At 46.6% G+C, this 18,530-nt stretch overlaps 1 protein-coding gene across 2 annotated transcripts in view; it reads right to left on the reverse strand.

Moving 5' to 3' along the window:
• The window catches only part of HPSE2 (heparanase 2 (inactive)), a 110,020-nt gene that overhangs the window by 86,375 nt on the left and 5,115 nt on the right, over positions 1-18,530 (reverse strand). Inside the window, exon 3 of one of the 2 annotated variants that reach the window (XM_061459037.1) lies at positions 10,635-10,796. The exons of the other annotated variant lie outside the window; for it this stretch is intronic. Coding sequence (XP_061315021.1) covers positions 10,635-10,796 — 162 coding nt within the window. The remainder of the gene's footprint in view (positions 1-10,634; positions 10,797-18,530) is intronic. 2 annotated transcript variants of the gene reach the window in all.

Raw genomic sequence — 18,530 nt, forward strand, 5'->3', positions numbered from 1 at the left:
TCTCCAGAAGTTATCCCAGCCGCAAAGCATGGGTCTGTCAGAGATGTATCCTGAGCACCACAGACACACATCCTCCATTCACAGCTTCCCAGCAGCATGCAAACAGCCATTCCTGTTATTTTTCATGGGGAACAAATGTATCAGGATGGTGGCTGGAGCGCTGAAGCTGGTGATACTCCTCCAACGGCAGCAAAACTTGTCGCTAAGTCACAATTTGCTAGGAAATACTTTAAAAATGCAGAGAACTCACCAGACACGGAGTTCCCTGATCCATCCACATCAGCAGCTGCCTTCCCAAAACCTGCATTTGAAACAAGCTAGTGGGACTGTAATCACAGTCAAAAGTACTTACATAAGGTGTTACAACTTCTCCAAGGTGAGAAAAATCATCTAATTACATTATTGGGAAGAAAATACTGGACAAAAGAATCCAAGGGAATATCTAAAGTTTTTTGTTTTGTTTTGTTTTGGTGTTTAGATGACCAAAATCAGTATATTCCACCACTGTGCTGGACGGGGATTTTGGCAGGGGATGTTCGCTATAAACCTATCCTTATGCAGTGGTATAGACAGCAATAACAGAAAACAATATAAGTCATGATTGTAAAGCTCAAGAAATAACAAGCACCAGCAAATTACAAAGTGCAAAAAATTAATAAGTATTTAAAAAGCGTGATGGAAGGATTCACACCTTGCGAAATTAGAAGTGGGAATTTAAATATAGATGAAAGAGAGGAAATTTGAACAGAGACATAGATCCATTATTTTGTGCACACAGTAAAATTACCAATGTAACCTCAAAAATATATATGCACTCTGTGTTTGGGGAAAAGATATGATTATGAACTCATCATAAGATAATGATATACTTCACAGTTTCCTAATGATCAAGAGGTGTATTAGATAACATCTGCTTTAGATAAACACTGTTAAATCACCCACCCTGGGTAATTTGCACCTCCAAGTGTGCTAAGGAGATCTCTGACCCACTGATGCTAATTTTTAATAAATCTTGGAATGCCAAGTAATTCTAGAAGGGTAGGAGAGCCCTAACCCCACGCCTGTGCTTCAGCAGGACTAGCTGACCTAGGGAGCAACAACCAGTCAGCCTGACAGCAGACCTAGACAGAGTAATTAAAAGCCAATATGAGATTCTACCAGTAATTCATTATATTCATGTTTCAGCTAATTACCAGCCAACATATGTTGTACAGAATCAAGCCCTGTCTAACTGATGTTACGGCTTGATTTAAGAACTTGCGCTAAGAGAAATAACTTGGCATAACTAGATGGATAGAAGTGGCTGATGAGACAAAAACGTATCCATCGCCTGCTTCCCATCCCACAGGATGCAATGTTTTTACCAATCATTTAGATAAATATAAATACAAGATCCTTAGAGGCAGCTTGCAGATAGCACAAACATAGGTTAGTAAATAACAAAGCAGCCCCCATTTACCCTGTGATCCAGTTTGTTCAGTTAAATGGCCACCGGCCAACCAAGCGTGCTCTAATTCAGCCAAGCGCAAGATAATTCACGTACGGGAAAACAGTACAGAGCTCATATCTCCAGGATGGAAAATGTCTGTCCTGCACAGCCACGGGACAAAGGAGGAGCTATGGCGGGACTTCGGCAAAGTGAGGCTTTAAGGAGCCAAAGCTATTCAGCTTATGGAAGAGGAAAATCCACAAGATTTGACTGCTGCTTGTAGGCATCACATGGCATGGGGAGAGAGGGAGTTGCTCACCTGATGGTGAGAGGCAAAGCAAGCTGCAAGAGTTGGGTGTCAGAATTAAACATGATGCTGACAAAAGAGGAAAGTTATCAGCACAGCAGAGGATGAGAAACAGCACACAAGAAGGTCTGGACGATCTTGGGGCCCGACATAAAAGCAGGAGGTGAAATTCAGTAGTATAAAGTGCAGGTATTAAAACCTCTGTGTAACATAAGAGTGGAAGGAGCCCAGACACTGGCACACTGGGGGTCTGCTTTAGGCTACAAAATCAGGGAGATCAGAAGCACGGGCTTATTGGGAGCATCTGAAGCACAGAACCCGCTGGTAATTAGGGACCTTTAACTGCCCACACATTTGCTGGGAAAGGAAGACATCAGACACAGCCTTGCATCAAGTTCCTGGAATGCACCAAGAAAAAAAGTTGTGAAAGAAGACAGGAACAAAACTAGGAAGGAGGCTCCTCAAAGTTTGGTTCCCATCAATGGAGAAAAACCAGGAAAAACCATGAGGGGGGAAGCACCATGGGCAAGGGAGACCCAAAAGAATGTATTTGTTAGGAATAAAGGGGGAAATAGCAGAGTAAAAACAGTGCTCTAAGGACTGAGAGTTCAGTGAACTCGGAGGGCTGGCAAGTGAGATTTCATCCAGAATAAAAAGGGAGTTCAGGAAAGATGGTGTTTTGTAAACACACAAGATAAGTGAAGGTAAGCGTGGGGGTACGACAAGGGTAAACCACAGGCTCCTCCACGGCTTGCAGCACACGGAGGAGAAATGGAAACTCCATCAGGCTGATGTGGATGAGTACAAAGGAACAGCACTAGGAAAGAGGGACAGAGCGAAAGAGCCAAGTGTTCAACAGAAACTGCTCTCAGTAGGGATCAGCGGTGGTAAAGAGCAGACATTTGATAACTTCATCAGTGGGAAGAGGCAGAGCAAAGAGTTCATCACCTCCTGAGCAGGGAGAAAAGGTTAATAGATTGGTTTATGCCACTCAACATGCCACAAGTCCTTCCAAAGCTGTTAGTGCGTGTCAACCCTCCCCCCTTCCACCAAAATCTGTTTTCTGTTAGGTTTATGTGTTTTCTTTATTCTCTACACAGTACCCAGAACTGGCTGGTTCTGGTAATGACGTTATATATTACAATGTACATATAATTGCTTATTTAAAGATACACAGTTTGTAAAGTATATTCTCTTGTGAGGCTACTTAAATCAGACAGTAAATTGAATTCAATAAATACTGAACTTTCTTAAGAAGCCATGTTCCCCACAGCTCCAAAAGCAATAACCAAATCAGATAATGAGAAAGCCAAAGTGTTGCTTAACAGACTAGAGAGTGTCACCTGAAAAAGAGATTCACCTTCATGACCTCTCTCACACACACACACATGCTGTCAGCACACAACGAGTTGTAAAACTACTAATTAGGGTAAGAGAAGGCAGGGGATCCCCAGGGTTTGGCTCACAGCTGTCTCAGGAAGCAAAGAGGTATAAACTGGGACAGAGTTTCACAATAGCCAACAACTCGCAGAGTTAAAGCTGAAAAGTTCGATGCTTTTGTTGGTTCAGACTTGAGGAAAAAGGATAACAAAGACCACAAAGTTAATGCAATTAAAACAGCAGAATAGAAATCTAAGTATAGTAGCACATGAGCAGAATGAAAATTACTGAAGTTCAATATTTTCAAATGGGCTGAGGTCTGTCAGAAACTATCTCTGGGAATTTCTGGAAGACAAATGAGGTTTCCAAATACCGGATAAAGGCAAATATAGCAGCTATATTCAACAGGTTGGAAAATCGAGGAAATTGCAGGACAGTCAACAGAACTCCAATTCCTGGAAAAATTGTGAAACAAATCTTCGAACAATCCATCTGCAAGGAAGGGCTGGAAGCAACAGCCCTGCCATGTGAAGGTAACCTGCCTTCTCTTTGGCAGAGCAAAATGTGAGGCACAGGGAACAGATGTTCTATACGTTTACTTTCACAAGGCTTTACCTGCAGTTTCATATAAGATTTTAATTAAAAAATTGGGAAAATATAGTGTAGATGAAATTCCATATGGGGAATACACAGCTGGCTGGGAAACAGCACAGAAAGGCGCAGGCATGAGCAAGCAAAACTGAACCAAAAACTCCATGATTATATAGGGGCATAGAGACAGGACTGTCACACACAAGGCACATGAAATAACCCTGCTGCTCTTCTCAGTGAAGAAGGGCCTCAGCTACAATACTGGGCTCGTTTCAAGGCAACGTGCTTCAAAAACAGCCCAGACCAAGTGGAGAGAGCCCAAGGGACCCCAACAAAACACACAACCACAAACGATTTTAAAGAGGACTGAAAGGGACCTCAAGAGGCAGAATCAACCACGCATGTGTCATTCAACTTGAAAATAACATGGCCATCGGGAAAGAGAAAACGAAAGGCAGTTGTTCAGCGTGGAGAACAAAAGTCTTCAGGGAAACATGATAACAAGCCTCAAGTATGTAAAAGATTTCTGCAAGGAGGAAAGGAGTGCTGCAAGCTGCTCTCCATGTCCACCGGGAGAGGACATGCCTTAATGGGCTTAAATTGAAGCAAGAGATTTTAAAAACACCAACTCCGTAATGATATAGATAATTATGCCCTAGGGCTGATTGCTCAAGGAAGGTAAGTCACTCCCACCACAGGAGGTTTAAGAACAAGGATAAAGCCACATCATCTGAATCAGTGCTCCCACAACCCAGGCAATGCCAATATCTGGCTGCTGAGCCCCCACAACCTGCTGGCTTCACACAGACATGCCCAGGAACACAACATGTTGCAGCTAGGCAACAAACACCCTCAGAACACTGTGTGGTAAAAACAAACATGCACTTTACTTGAGAATGAACTCATATGAGCAACTGATAATGGCACAAAAACACTCAGTTACAAGAGATTGTTTTCCACCCTTTACTTTTCCCAGCACCATCTCCTCAGTTCTGATCCCGAGGTCTCACAAGACACTTGCAAGCCATCCTCATTAACCACAGGTTCAGTACAGATACTGGTTTAATGACATATTACAATTTTCCTGGTCCTTTCCTCCCAGGAGCCCCCCAAGTGTTTCACCATGATTCTCACCCCCCCCTCTTTTTCCCCATAGGAGCTGATGACGTTATTCTCTTCCCCTTCCTGACACAACTCCTCCACCTGTCCCCCTGTTGTGCTAATTGAGGAGACAAACTCGGGGAAGTCATTTTCACTGTGTATTTAACTTTAAACGCGGCTTTTTCTCCTTCAGCCCTGACAAATGGTTTGAGCCCCCCAAAGTCTGTTTTTCCAACTGTATCAGCTGGTCAAATAAAAGATATAGCCTCTCCTTATACACCTTTTCCCAAGCAGAGACCAGGTACAGCTGATTTGTCATGGAAAAGGCTAGAAGATGCCCTCTTGAGGTCCTTTTCAGATCTATTTTGCACAATGCTGTAGATAACGTGTATAACATAAGGGGTACGATGGATAGAAAGGCAGACAGCCTGATCCAAAAGCCACTCACAGGCCTGTTACACAGCCCCAGAGAGCACTCTCCTTGAAGGAAAGCTGGAGAGCAAGCACAGTGCAGACCACCCCAGAGCAGCACCCAGTAAAACACCTATGATACTTATCACTGCTTGTCGTGGTTTAAACCCAGTCAGGTAACTTGTTCACTCACTCCCCCCCTTCTTTCCCTCCCCCTACTCTGAACTGGGAGGTCCGTGACTTTGACCCGCTCCTCCAGTCCGTTCCCCTCAGAGTGCCACAACTCCCATCCCTGTCCCCTTTTCCTTGCTTCTGAATGTGTGAAACGCATCCCAGGCACAATTTCAGCCCAGGCAGGTTAAATTCCCTCTTTATTCCACCCGTCACAACACCCTTCCCATCCAGAGGGAAAATGACTGCTACTGCTGAACCCAGGACACTGCTGTACAGAGCACAGGACGTTTAGGTTGCTGATCCCGAACAAGCTGCCAAAAAAGCAAGGAGGCTGCACCTACCTCTGCAACAACCTTCCCAGGTCCCATCTCACAAGGTCCTTCCCCCTCCAGCCCCATAGAGTTGGCTGTAACTGGAGATAAAACCGTATCTCTGGGTAAAACTCCAGCAACAGCAAGTTTAGAAAGCAGGCTTTCTACCCCTCAGCCCAGCACCCAAGGCACACCCAGTCCCGTGCTCTGCTCTCTGCACATTGTGAGGGCAGCACTGAATCACAGTCCCCTCCTGACCCAGTGCCCGATGGGCCAGGTCCCAGGCCCCATTGATGTGTCCTGCTCCAGGACCACCATCTGCCAGAGTCACAGCATTCAGCAGGAATCACAAAACCACTTGGGGAGGCTCAGAAGTGCAGGAAACAGAAATGTCACAGGTGCCTGACCTGAGCTGTGTGATTCTCAGGAACAAGCACAACTGTGGCTCCCACTGTATCTGAGGAGAGAAGAAAAACCTATATGGGGCAGCATCTTGTAAGCCTATCATGCAGACACAATTGCCCTCATCCCTGCTTTGTGCTGCCCCACACATGGTTGCTCTACAGTAGCCACACACACTGCTCCCCCACACCCTGCTTTGCTCCCCTCATCCCACCATTAATGCATTCTCACTTGGGAAGAGCTGGTGTGCTCTGTAACCACCACCTCAGGCACCCATACCACTTACCCTGGATGAAGAGGGTCTCTGCCTGGCTGCTAGCATCTCCAAGAGTAGACTTTTCCAAGGAAAGCCTCAGACAGAGCTCACAGCTGCTGTTATGGCAGAGTTATCTAATGATCTTAACAGAGACAGTGGGATGTCAGTGGAAACCACCTCATTGCAATGCTGGACACAGACAGTGAAATGCACTCCGTCAGCTCTCAGCTCTGCTCCTTACAAATCCCACCTGATTTTAATTCCCCCAAGTCGCTTGGATTGCATCTGGAAGAAACCCCCTGCTAACACTCCCAACAGGGTGAGAACACAGAGGATCAAATGGGAGCATCATGTACTCTGCGGGGAAGGTCTCCTCCCTTAACCACTGCTTTTAGAGGCTGTGTCTCATAATGTGACAGGATGGAGGGTTCCCATCACATACCCTGCAGTTGCCTCACCAGCTTTTCAGTGCAAATGCTGTGTGATAAAAGGGCCTGGAGAGCCGTCATCACTAGTCTCCTGATGCAGTGAAGTAATCCTGAATTATAGCTTCAGGCAGAAGGTAGAGCAGAAAGAAGGGATGTTTCTCCATTGTTCAGAGTAAGTGGGGCACTATTTGTTTCCTCAGGATAGGAACTCCTAGAGGGAAATGTATGGTTCATACTCGTATCCTGGGAAGCTCAGTTACACTTAACACTTCATGTAAATACGGGGGAAGGGGAGAGTTTTCCGCATATGTCTATTGAGCTGACCAATTCCCTCTTCCATTTGCCTTAACCGGCTTTAGTTAATTACAGTGCAGAAACCTGCGGGTATCCTGTCTCTTGAAGTACAAATGCAGTACATTAACCCAGCCCAAACTGGCACCGAAGATGGAGGGATCCAGATTCAACCCATCAAAGCTCTGCCTGCTGCTGCTGCACTCCCCGCAGGCTCACTCCCTAAAACATTGTGTCTCCACTGCCCCGGGCAGTTCCTCACACCTCACCTGCTGCCAGCCCAGCACCGCGCATTCACCCCTCAGCTCCAGGGCTCCAAAATCACCTTCCTGTCACCTGGACATTTCTCCTGAGGGCTACAAAGGAGGGCGCCTGCTGTGATGATTGCCTCTTTTACTCCAGCAAACATAAGCCACAGAAGAATCACTGCTTGCAGTACCTAACTTGACTGGGAAGGAGCAAAGAAGTGTTTCTAGGGAAAGAGTTCTCCTCCTCCTTCCCTATCCCACTATAGGCTGAGCTGAGAGAGCCAGTTCCCAGTGGAGAGCAGGAAATGCTATGTACTCTATCCCTGCTCTACTACAGAGAGCATCAGAGATGATGATCTGTGAAATGAGATACCTATCTCCAAGCAGCAAGGGAGAAACAGCAAAGATTAATAAGCCTCAAAATGTTATACAGCATTTAAATAGTACTGTCACAGATCAAAGACTATCACTCATCTCAGTGAGACAGGCTTGGTAAGCCTAGAAAGATCACGTACAGAAAGCAAATGCAAGATGCAAGAGAAGCCTGCAGACAGGAGCCGAGGAAAGCTCATACTTGCCTGGAGAAACCAAAGTGGCCTAAGCCAGAGTCTAACATGTGTTCTGGGAGGAACGAGAGCCAGAAAGACTGCCTGGTTTCACTCAGTCTCAGTTGTGTCTTAGCACAAAAAAAAACACATTTCATTTTAAGACACCCTCTTACCTTGGAGGTACCTGCTGCTGGGAGCAGCTTAAATCCCTGTGCAAAACCACAAGCCTGCCTGATCGCTGAGATAAGGAGCACACTGGGAGACATGTGCAACTGGTGAACAGATTTGAAAAAGCCCCTAATTTACACCAGTGCCATAGGGACTGCAGAATCACACACTCTTCACTCTTAAGAGCTGTCATTCTTAAAGCCATGAGGATTCTGCGTGGAAGTTTGATGGCAGTATCACTTGCCCACATTTGCAAGCAGTGTGGGAGGCCTGAACTTTCAAGGAGGCTCTTTCAAGTTGTTCATATAACCGTAACATCTGGGAGGAGGAGGAAGAGAAAGGTCTTTTAAACCAAATCACTACAGTGGTAGTGGCGGTAGCAGGGAAATAAAGATTTTTCACAGTGGTACCCCTACTCCCAAACACTTCTAGAGTAGCTATTCCATCATAAAGCACCTTTATTATTACATGATTTTGGGCAAGGAACTCCATTTGCATTTCTTTGGTACAATTAAAGCGCTGCAGGAACCAGCAGAAGGAGGTGCTCCTCTTACACAGAGGTGTGGGGTTGAATAATCATTGCTCCAGTCTAGGTTGGACACAAAGTGCTGCAGGTCATCCACAGTACCTGTACTACATGAGACCAAGTGATTCCTGGATACAGACCTCCAGAAGGAAACCCTCTTCTCAGGGATCCCCCAGATTATCTATCCCTACAGACTGAGTTCTTCACCATCCCTCCCTCAACCAGGTCTGAATCCTTGCTCCTGCACCTCACCTTGCAACCTGGGGACTCCCTGCAGCACTGTACAGAAGGACTGTGCAGAACCAAAAGAAGTCCTCAAGCAAACTCTGCCTGATTGAATCTTGAAGGTAAGGAATGCCCTTCTGCAACAGATGTACAACCCCCTCTGCCCACCCCAAACACCAGATCCATCACGGAGAAGGGAAATATTTACACAAGTTAGTAGAGTTCCAGTTAAATATTATGCTTAGCTGTCTAGAGCCCATGTTCTCAGACTATGTCTATGAAATAAAAGATTAAACTTCATAACAACTATGAAATTGCTCTGCACACATTCAAAGAGAGTTAAAGGACATTAAAATAGTTCTTTGGGTAATATTCCAGTGAAATTGCTCTCTCCCCACTGGAGAGTTAGAGCTAAAACCTTCTGAACTATCATGTAAACACACTTGGAAAGGCTAAGAGCTGAGCTGATAACCAGGTAGCACCTCTGCTCTGCAGGTTCTGTAAAAAAATGTGAGCAATGCCAGAGAGCTTTTGAAGCCATGAGGGAAGGAGGATAGGGGAGAGCAGCTTCTCTTCTCGAGGGAAGTTTGTTTAGTGGAAAGTAAGCAAGTTGTCAGGGGAAAAGCTGACAATGTTGATTCCAGCAGTTGTACTGGGAATAAACAGCCAAGTGGATTACGTTACAGAGAATGAGAAACGGCTCTGAGGATCCCATTTAAATGCTGTGCCTTCTGGAATGAAGTGATTCAGCCATACTCGTGGCCCTGATGCCCACCATTTCTCTGGGCTGAGCCCATTCCCAGCCCTGGTACTGCCATCCCACCTCTGCAGGGTCCCCAAGAGGTCCAGCACCGATGGTGTCCCCAGGACAGCCAGAGCTCACTGCTGCACTGGTGAGGATGCAGACCCATGCTGGCTTCAGGGCACTGAATTAGGGATGGCGGGGGGGGGGGGGATCTGGGGGGGAGGGCAGGATGCACAGTACTCACTCACCTCTCCCAGCCCAGTGGCAGGGGAGGGCTTGCCATCTCCTCCCCAGCCAGAGCATGGGGCCTTCCCTCACATAAAAGTCAGATGCCTCCCTGCCCTTCACAGGAAAGGGACCCGGCAAGAGGAGAAAGGGATCTTGTTTGATTTATTAGTCTCTTCCTCCTTCCCATCGTCTGCAGCTCATCCAGCTGTAGTGATAAGGCGAACAGCTATGAAAGGACACTGCTGGCTGCTGGGATCCCATCCTTCTGCCCACTTACTGCCTGAAGACATCAGTCCTTTACAACCACCATTAAATGTGTATCCAAAATGTGGCAGCCTCCTCCATCCTTTTAGATTCTCTTCCCTGGATAATACAAACAGTTGCCAGGAAAAGAGTATCCTCTCATCTCTGTCTGGGCCATTATCCCTTTATATTTGCTCTTTAATATTTACTGGGTTCACACAAAGTGCATGCTCTGGAAAGGAAAAAAAAAATCAGCTGCAGCTTAAAGGACTCCAAATTTAGTAATTGCTGCAGCCCCATCGACGTGAACAGTTAGCAGGGAGATTTCTCCGGCACTTCACGTGCTGTGGTATTCTGCTTAGGTCAGACCGTAGAAAACATTCTGTCCAGGGGCACCAAATCCGGAGTGTCTGTGTGAGTGCCAGCCACAGAGGCCTTATGAGTCCACCACAAGCCCCTGCAGGTCCTTTCCCTCCCAGCACCCAGTAATCTTTATAGGAAACAGGAGCAGCCAGAGAGATGCTGATTCATACAGAGGTGAAGCACCCGAGGGTTTTAACACACCTATGAGTTAGAAGAACTAGCCCAGCTCCTGGTTCCAGAGCTGGTCTTGCAGCCTTACCTGTTAATGTGAGGTTGCTGTATGTGTTTGAAAACTGCTCCTTTAACAAAACCAAGTGCATCTGAGCTGCCTTTTCCCTCTGTAGTTCCAACATTATGTCAGGATGCTGGGCGATCTTACAGCCTTTCTGCTTATCCAGGGCAATGTCGCTGCGAACAATGTCTACAGCAAAAGGGAAAGAAAAAAGGGAGATGGCCAAACCTCAGCTTCCATTTTCACCAGACGCTTGGATCAGCACCAGCCAACATGACAGCCACACAACCATCACCCAGCACGAGCAACCCAAAAGAGGGGTCCAAAACCTCTGGATCCACCTGTCCAATGAACCTCCTCTGTTCAAGTCTCCTTTTCTCCCACAGAAAGCTCAAGTCATTGACTTCAATATGTTCACATGACCTACTGGCCCTTCCATCCTTCACCTGCCTAGCAGTTATCTCTTACAATGGTGACTCCTCCCTTGCAGGAGGGTGCAAAAGTCTCCTAACATTTATATTACAACCCTGTTACTGGTGAGTTTGACAGTAAATAATGAGAAAAGACCAAATCCCATTCTGGCGACCCCGGCTTCCATTTACCCTTGCCTGTCAAAGAGGTGATGAAGAAGCCTTGTTCTCGCCTTGTTTATTCTCACTGCAGATATCACAGCTAGAGTATGTCAGCAGGACTTTTAACTCTAAACAGGTGTCTGTATCCTTCTCACTCCTGACATTCAATTCACAAGACAGGAGGATTATTTAACAATTGTTTTCTCCTCATAGCTGCATTTCAGAAGTCACATTGTGAAATAGGAATATGAGATTCCATCTCCTAGAACTACTCATCTGTGGAGAAATGGGAAGATGGGAGTAGTAGGGCAGACAAGAATTAGTAAGATGTGTTCAGTCTAAAGAGAAGACGAGTGGTGCAAAGCAGTCCTTGCAAGGTCCCTTTCTGAGTTTAATAAGCTCTGTAACATGCTCAGCTCCACAAGCACCATATGCTGTCTCTAACTCCTAGAAAACTTTGGGCGGCCAGCACTGATAAGGAAGGGTGGAAGTTGGAGTTCTTCCACCACACTGCATGAGGTCACCCTCTGCATCATGAGGTTGCGCTTTGCTTGGTTTATTTCCCATCTAGTGAGAGGTTTCAGAAGGAGCTTCTTGTCAGAAGAGTCACATCTTGCTCCACATACACCCTCCGGCTCCACTATTGTCACGCAAACAAGGAACAACACATTTATTTCCAATAGTCATGCTCCTTTCTTTCAAGGTGTCAAACCTCAGGTTAAGCTTAGCTGTGCTATGTCTTGGGCTGGCAAGGAACACCCTCCAAACATGGGATGGAGGGCTGGAAGTCACATCATCTTCCCGTCTCTGAGCCTCATCCTAGAATCACTACGCTTGTCTTGCCCAGGCTGTGCTCTGTCTCTTCACTGTGTAGTCTGGGATTAACACAGCTTCTCTAAAGCCTGCCTAAAAAAGACTACTCAGAACAGCATTATCATTAAAGCACCTGTGGTCTGTAGTTTGGGACACAAGTTCTGTCTGCCATGCACAGCTAGTACACTCAGGAGTGGAGACAGGGAAGCATCCCACTAGCATGAAAATACAGCTCAGTGTTTCCACATCTACCACAGGGGCTTCGATTTGGAGAGATGAGATGGAGCAAGAGGAAGGGATAATGTTCCTTTGCAGAATGAGTACACACATATAGAGCCATGTGGTTTTGGTGCACAATGCCTTATGCAAACACTGAGTAAAATTTGGTCTTACCCAAACTTTGCCCAACTAATGAATGATACAATCTTGAACCCCTGTTATATGAAATATTGGACAGCTGAAGACTGAGAAACATAACATTATCACTCTCCCACATCACAAAGGCTATTGCTACAGCTACTGGTATCACCTGGGGCTCATGAATGGTCATTCACCTTCGTGGTGATGGACTTCCTTTTCAACAAAACTGAATGCAACAGTTGTACACCCTCCCACCCCCAATGCAAAATGGAGCAAAACACATCAAGGAGGCCCTGAAGGAGAAGACTTGAGAGGCAGAGAGGTTTGAAACTAGACGGCCAATACAATGTCTCCAACTATCTTCAGACTACTAGAAAGGAGTCCAGGCTGGGTCAAACCAAGTTTGTTTCCTGAAAGGGATGGAAGGCTCCCAAAACTTAAACCACGGCTAATGTGAAGGAACCATTGGCCTGGGACGAGGGTCTCTGCCCTCCTTGTCAGGGGCCAGGACAGCACCTTGGAGAGTGCAAGGGGATGTGGCAGCAGGTCCTGTGTGACATCCCTACCTCCATCTTCAGGGACCACAGTTCACAACGAACACACAGGTGTGCCTGTGTGCCCTGTCAGCTGTGTCTGGGAACAAAGGGTAGGCCAGGGAACCTCATACAGGAGTGAGGATCAGAAGCAGTATTTGGAGTCCTGTCCTTAGGTGATGGAGTTGCTGTGATAGGAATTAGCACAAGGAAGTCAAGTGACATTAATACAAATCCCTGGGAAAGTCTGGGAGAAGGCACAGAAAGTGGGGCACTCTCTGGCAGTCAGCTTCAGGGGGTCCTCAGAGAGCTGCCACTGCAGACATTCAGGAAGCAGAAGCAACACATGCAAGGTCCTGACTTAGATTGATGGACACAAGAAACTTGCCCAAAATCTAAAAATTGAGGTGGACTCCACATTCATTATAGCATAACAGTGGGAATATGTCTGGGATATGGAGCTCCCCAAAGAACTCAGTGCCTCGTCATCCAGATCCTACCCAGCTGTATTCCACGCAGGGGAGGAGACAAGAGCACCTCTGCACCACTCTTCTGAGCCAGCAGCACCAAGGGAATAGGGGTGGCAAGCCACAGCTTCTGGAGGCTTGGGGGAAATCTCAGCAAGAGTAACCTGGGGGAAACAGCCAGCAAGGAGCCTGCAGCCCTCAAATCTTGGAAGGATGAGACAGAAAAAGAGAAAGACACAAGGCATTCAAGGAGGAGGGTACCCAGGAGGCACTGGACAGGAGGAGCTTCAAACTTAAACAGGGGAGATTTAAGTTGGGTATCAGAAAGAAATTCTTTACTGTGAGAGTGGTGAGGCACTGGAACGGGCTGCCCAGGGAAGCTTTGAATGCTCCACCTCTGGCAGTGATCAAGGCCAGGCTGGATGGGATCTTGAGCAACCTGGTCTAGTGGAAGGTGTCCCTGCCCATGGCAAGCGGCTTGGAACTATATGGTCTTAAGGTCCTTTCCAACTCAAAACATTCTATGACAGAGCAGCCTCTCGAGAAGGAACTTCAGGAGGACACTCACAGCCTTTCCAAACATCAGTGGAAAATAAATAAATACATAAATAAATGAAATAGAAGTTAAACTACCCAGCAAAACACGAAACCAAGCACCAAGCAGCTGCTGCCAGAAGTGCGAAAGAAGAACTCCAGATGCAGGAGCCCCAGAGGATGCTACATGGCTTCCCAAGACGGCAGACGGCGAGCTCTGCCCCGAGAGGACCCGGGCCGTGCCGGGTCAGTACCCTGGCCAGCTCAGCCTCCCGGCGAGGCGGCACGGCCGCGGACCCCCGGCGCGGCTCTCCGGGGCGGCCCGGCGGCGGCACGGGTCCCGGGTCCGGCAGCCGCCGTGCGGTATGGCGGGAGCACACCCGTGTGGCGGTCAGGTGAGCTGCGGCTGGCGGCCGCACCGGCGCACCGACGGGAAATCCCGCCTTGGGACCGGCCCGGGCTCCCCCCCCGCCGCCCTTCCCCACCCGCCGAGGTGCCGGGCTCCTGCAGAGCCCTGGATGGAGGATGTCGCTTGGCAAAGGCTGTTCTGTTTCCGAGGGCCTGTGCATTTCTCCGTCCCGCCTTGGGATCTACACATCTCCACAGCTTACGTACACATCGCCTGCAGAAGTCACCGAATCTACCGACTGAAATTACTAAGAACAGGTTAAAGCACCCCTCAGGAGGGACACAAACACAGCAGCCCCATCCCAGGGCAAGATGCCCATGTCAGGACTAGCTGAGCTCTAGCAGTACTTTCCTGTGAGTGGCCGGCACCAAGGGGTTTCACTACCCATTTCCCACAGTTCCAGCACTAGGCCAGAGCTCCCCAAGCTGTGAAACCTCCAGGACAGCACACAGAACACCAAAACAGTTCCCAGCTGCCTGTTGGGGAGGGCTTCCCTGACCCATGCATTGAGCTTCTGCACATGGGAATTTACACAGCATCATCAACGGCCTGTGTGCAAGCACTCACACCATGGCTCATGCAACCGTCTGTCCATGGGCAATTCCCTTCCAGGAGTCACTGGAGTCACAGAACAGACACAGACTATACAGCTGATCAGCTGGGAGATGGGAGGAGGGCACAGACCAAGCTTTGCGTGGAGAAGGCTATGGCCAAAGGGATGTGTGACAGAAGGCTGAAGTAGCATCTTTCTATGCATCCATGAACTGAGCACTGTCCACTGCCATGGTGCCACAACAAGCCGAGTTTGCTCATCCACTTAATGGGACTGTTTGCTTCAGCTTTGCAGTCCTAGGAAGTGAATTTAAAATCATAAACAAAACTATTTCCTGCAAACAAAACTGTGAGAGTCTTTCTAAAAATAAATAAATAAATAAGTAAGATATTAGTTGTGCTAATGCAGAAGTTAAACAGATGTTTAAATGGGTGACCAGGCAAAACTCTAATGAATTGCAGGTTGCCAAATTTGTAAAGTATCAACTTTTTAAACTAACACAATGTAAAATGCTTAAAAAACAGATTTTTCTTCTGAAATTACTATAAAATGCCCAGTGACTGTAGAATTGGGGACACAACTTCTCTCTAGAAAGCCTGCAGATTTCTCAAGCAGAAAACACATCCTCAGCATGTCTGTCTCCAATAGGCAGATTTCTGACACATTAGTTTCAGTCCTTTCTTTTAGCTGGGAAAAACTCCCTGACAATGAATTTCACAATTTATTTCCCCCTATATAAAACCATAAATCATGTGTTTCATATGTAATAATTCCCTATTTCTTTTGTCATGAAAGCCAGAAAATATTTTTTTTTGCACAGCATCTTATGAATAAGAAGTGATTCATGCAAAGAAGATGTAGCACAGAAAGAAGCTTTGAACTAGCAAAAATATGCAATGGTTTTTAGAGAATTTAGGATTGTTATTACAAAGAATCAAACATGTAACAATAGAAATCTTTTGCTTCATCCATATACCAGCAAATAGCTAACAAATCAGGATCTAGCTGTTTGATTGCACCATCTCCTGTAGTTATTAAAGCAATTTCCAGGCATGATTATAGCAAAATAATTTGAAATTTAAAAACAAAAAGTGGAGATAAAGAGGCCATCTTTGAAAGTCTCTCCTGCATAGGCAGCATTTCCCTTACCTTCTGTAAGGTGATTTCTACAGCATTGTTATTACTATTACTAATTATTATTATTACCATTTCTTCTGAGGAAGCAGCTAAGGGCTGTATCTCCTTACACAGAAATCCCTGCCAGGTAGAGCAGGTTGCAGCTCCTTCCATGTAGCCTTGAGCCCTGGGAAATAGAGAGCAGGAGGCTGCCTCAGAGCTTATGCCAAGGTGTGGAACAGCCCCAGATCTGGAAAATCCCAGAAAACTGAAGGACATCAGAGGATCTACTCATCTCGACGACAAAGAGCCTCCAATGCCCAAAATGCTTCCCAAAGGAGCTGCTTTTTAAATACTCAGAAGGTGAAAAACCCAACTGTTTCCTCTGGAAGCTCCGAAAGGAAGATGCCTAAACTGTTGAGGGCAGACCAAAAAGGTACTCTGAGTGACCAGAAACAAAAGGGGAATCCCTGAATAAATGAAAACTTGTTCGGTCATTTTTAGGGAGCAATAGAATGGTTCTTCATTCAGAAACATCTGCTGCAACATTTTATGAGCTGGTGGAGGCAAAGGGGCAGTCCCAGCCACATGGCGACAACGCTCCCTTGGTCTGGCATCCTCATACTCCATAATGACCCCATGATCCTCATCACTAAATTCACAGTAAAACTGTTGCCTACCTTTTCCTGAATTACCTTTCTGATGGCTTAGCAGAGGATCAGAAGAAATGTGCCAGAGCCAACACAAGGGAAGCAGCAGAAAGGCACAACACAGAACAAAAAGAGGGCATGGGCTCCAACCCTTTTGGTGGCAGAAATCCAAGACACCCAAGACCCTCACAGATTCTAAAACCACAACATCCTAGAAGCTGCCAGCTAATACAGATTGAGCAAGAGTGAAATAGCGTTCTCACTCCTGCACAAAACTTGAGGTTTAGCTGCAGTGCCAGGTACCTGAAGGCGTCTGAAGGAACAGATCCCAGACTGAAAGGATGCCCAGAAAAACCTATGCCAGGATTACACAGCATGATGTGAAGTTTCCCACACTACACAGCAAAATCTCCTGACTAATATGGAAGGCTTAAGAAACATGTCTTTTTCCATTTTTTTTTTCCTGTGGTAATTGGCCAGTTTTCCAGATGCCCACTCTCCTCTCCAAAAAAGGAGACAAAACAGAAGGAACTTACCAGCAATTAAGAGAGTATTTTTGAAATGTGTTGTCCATATGCACTTCAGCTCAGAAACTTTTCTGACGCACTACCTACAGCATGCATATGTGCTGCCCTTCCCCTCTCCCTGCCATGACCCATACAGGGCTATACTGGCTGTGTGTGGTATGTCCTTTGGTCTCTCCTCAGTCACACAAACACAGCGGGCTACACAAAGGGACACAATGGAGAAGCTGTGTGCTTGGGCCAGCACAAGTTTTGAAGAACTCCTACTAAGAGTAACTTCTGGTTTTCTCTTGAGCATTCCTTCACAGCACACATGAACAGGGGTAAACTCTAAGCAAGGTTTATGCCACCAAACTTGTGCTGTAGCACCAGCAGAGAGCTTCCAAACTGGGGTCTGGGTTCTGAGACAGCACCTGCAGCATCCCTTGCTGAACCAACGCCAGCTCTCCACACCACACAAAACACTCCAATACCAAGCTCCAGAGCAGCACACAAATCAGGTTTTTACAAATCCAACTACAGAAGAGGTTTTGTATCAGCAACTACAGCCTGAGCAAACAAGTAGCCCTGTGCATTTGCACCCAAAGGGAGCTGCTCAAGCCTGTTTTCATTGAGACCAATGTTTCTTATTGTCCCATTCCTTAGGCCAAATTGGTCCTTGGCATGTGTGAGGCAGTTGAAAGGACAGGTAAAAAGGGTTGCTTAGTAGACAACCCAACAGCAAAAAGAGAAGCGGGTCTATTACATAGATCAAGCATGAGACCACACATCTTGGTACCTGCTCAGGGGTCAGACATGTGCCTATGTCAGGAGAGAAGCACATCTACAGATGACAAAGCACAACTCTCAGCACAGCTGGTGAATTAAAAAAAAACTCAGCAGGGCACATAAACACCATTTAAGGGACAGAAAAGTTTCTCAGGCTAAAAATGTTGCACCTCTTGATCATCAAATGTCAGAAAGTCTCTGGCACAGCCCCACCTCCTGGTACCACAGAGCCTGACGTAAGTTAAACTCTGCTGTTTCTAACAGACCTCAGGCTGGCCAATGATATATCCAAACAGGGTGGACTCCAGGACTGACCACATAAATAGGGATAGCACAGGATAGCGGCCACCTGGAGTACACTGTTAATATAACAGATTAGTTACATTTAATAGTTATGCTTTTTATATTTAGCAAAGTTCAGGGCATATATATAGCCATGCTACCATCAACAGGGACTGCCCTACAGCTCACCTAAAGCATTCATTGCAGGCAATCAATGTTAAAAGTTGCTCCGTCAGGTACAGATGAATCTGCCAGTGGGTGATGAAGTTACTGTGCCAGCTCTATATGCAGCACTGAAACAAGTTGCCACATGCACCCTCTTCATGGGCATCACAGGCTGCC

The sequence above is a fragment of the Pezoporus flaviventris genome, unplaced genomic scaffold (genome assembly GCF_033815535.1).
Source record: "Pezoporus flaviventris isolate CSIRO_AGI_PZ_B2104156 unplaced genomic scaffold, CSIRO_AGI_Pfla_v1 ptg000029l, whole genome shotgun sequence".
Taxonomy (NCBI): Eukaryota; Metazoa; Chordata; class Aves; order Psittaciformes; family Psittacidae; genus Pezoporus; species Pezoporus flaviventris.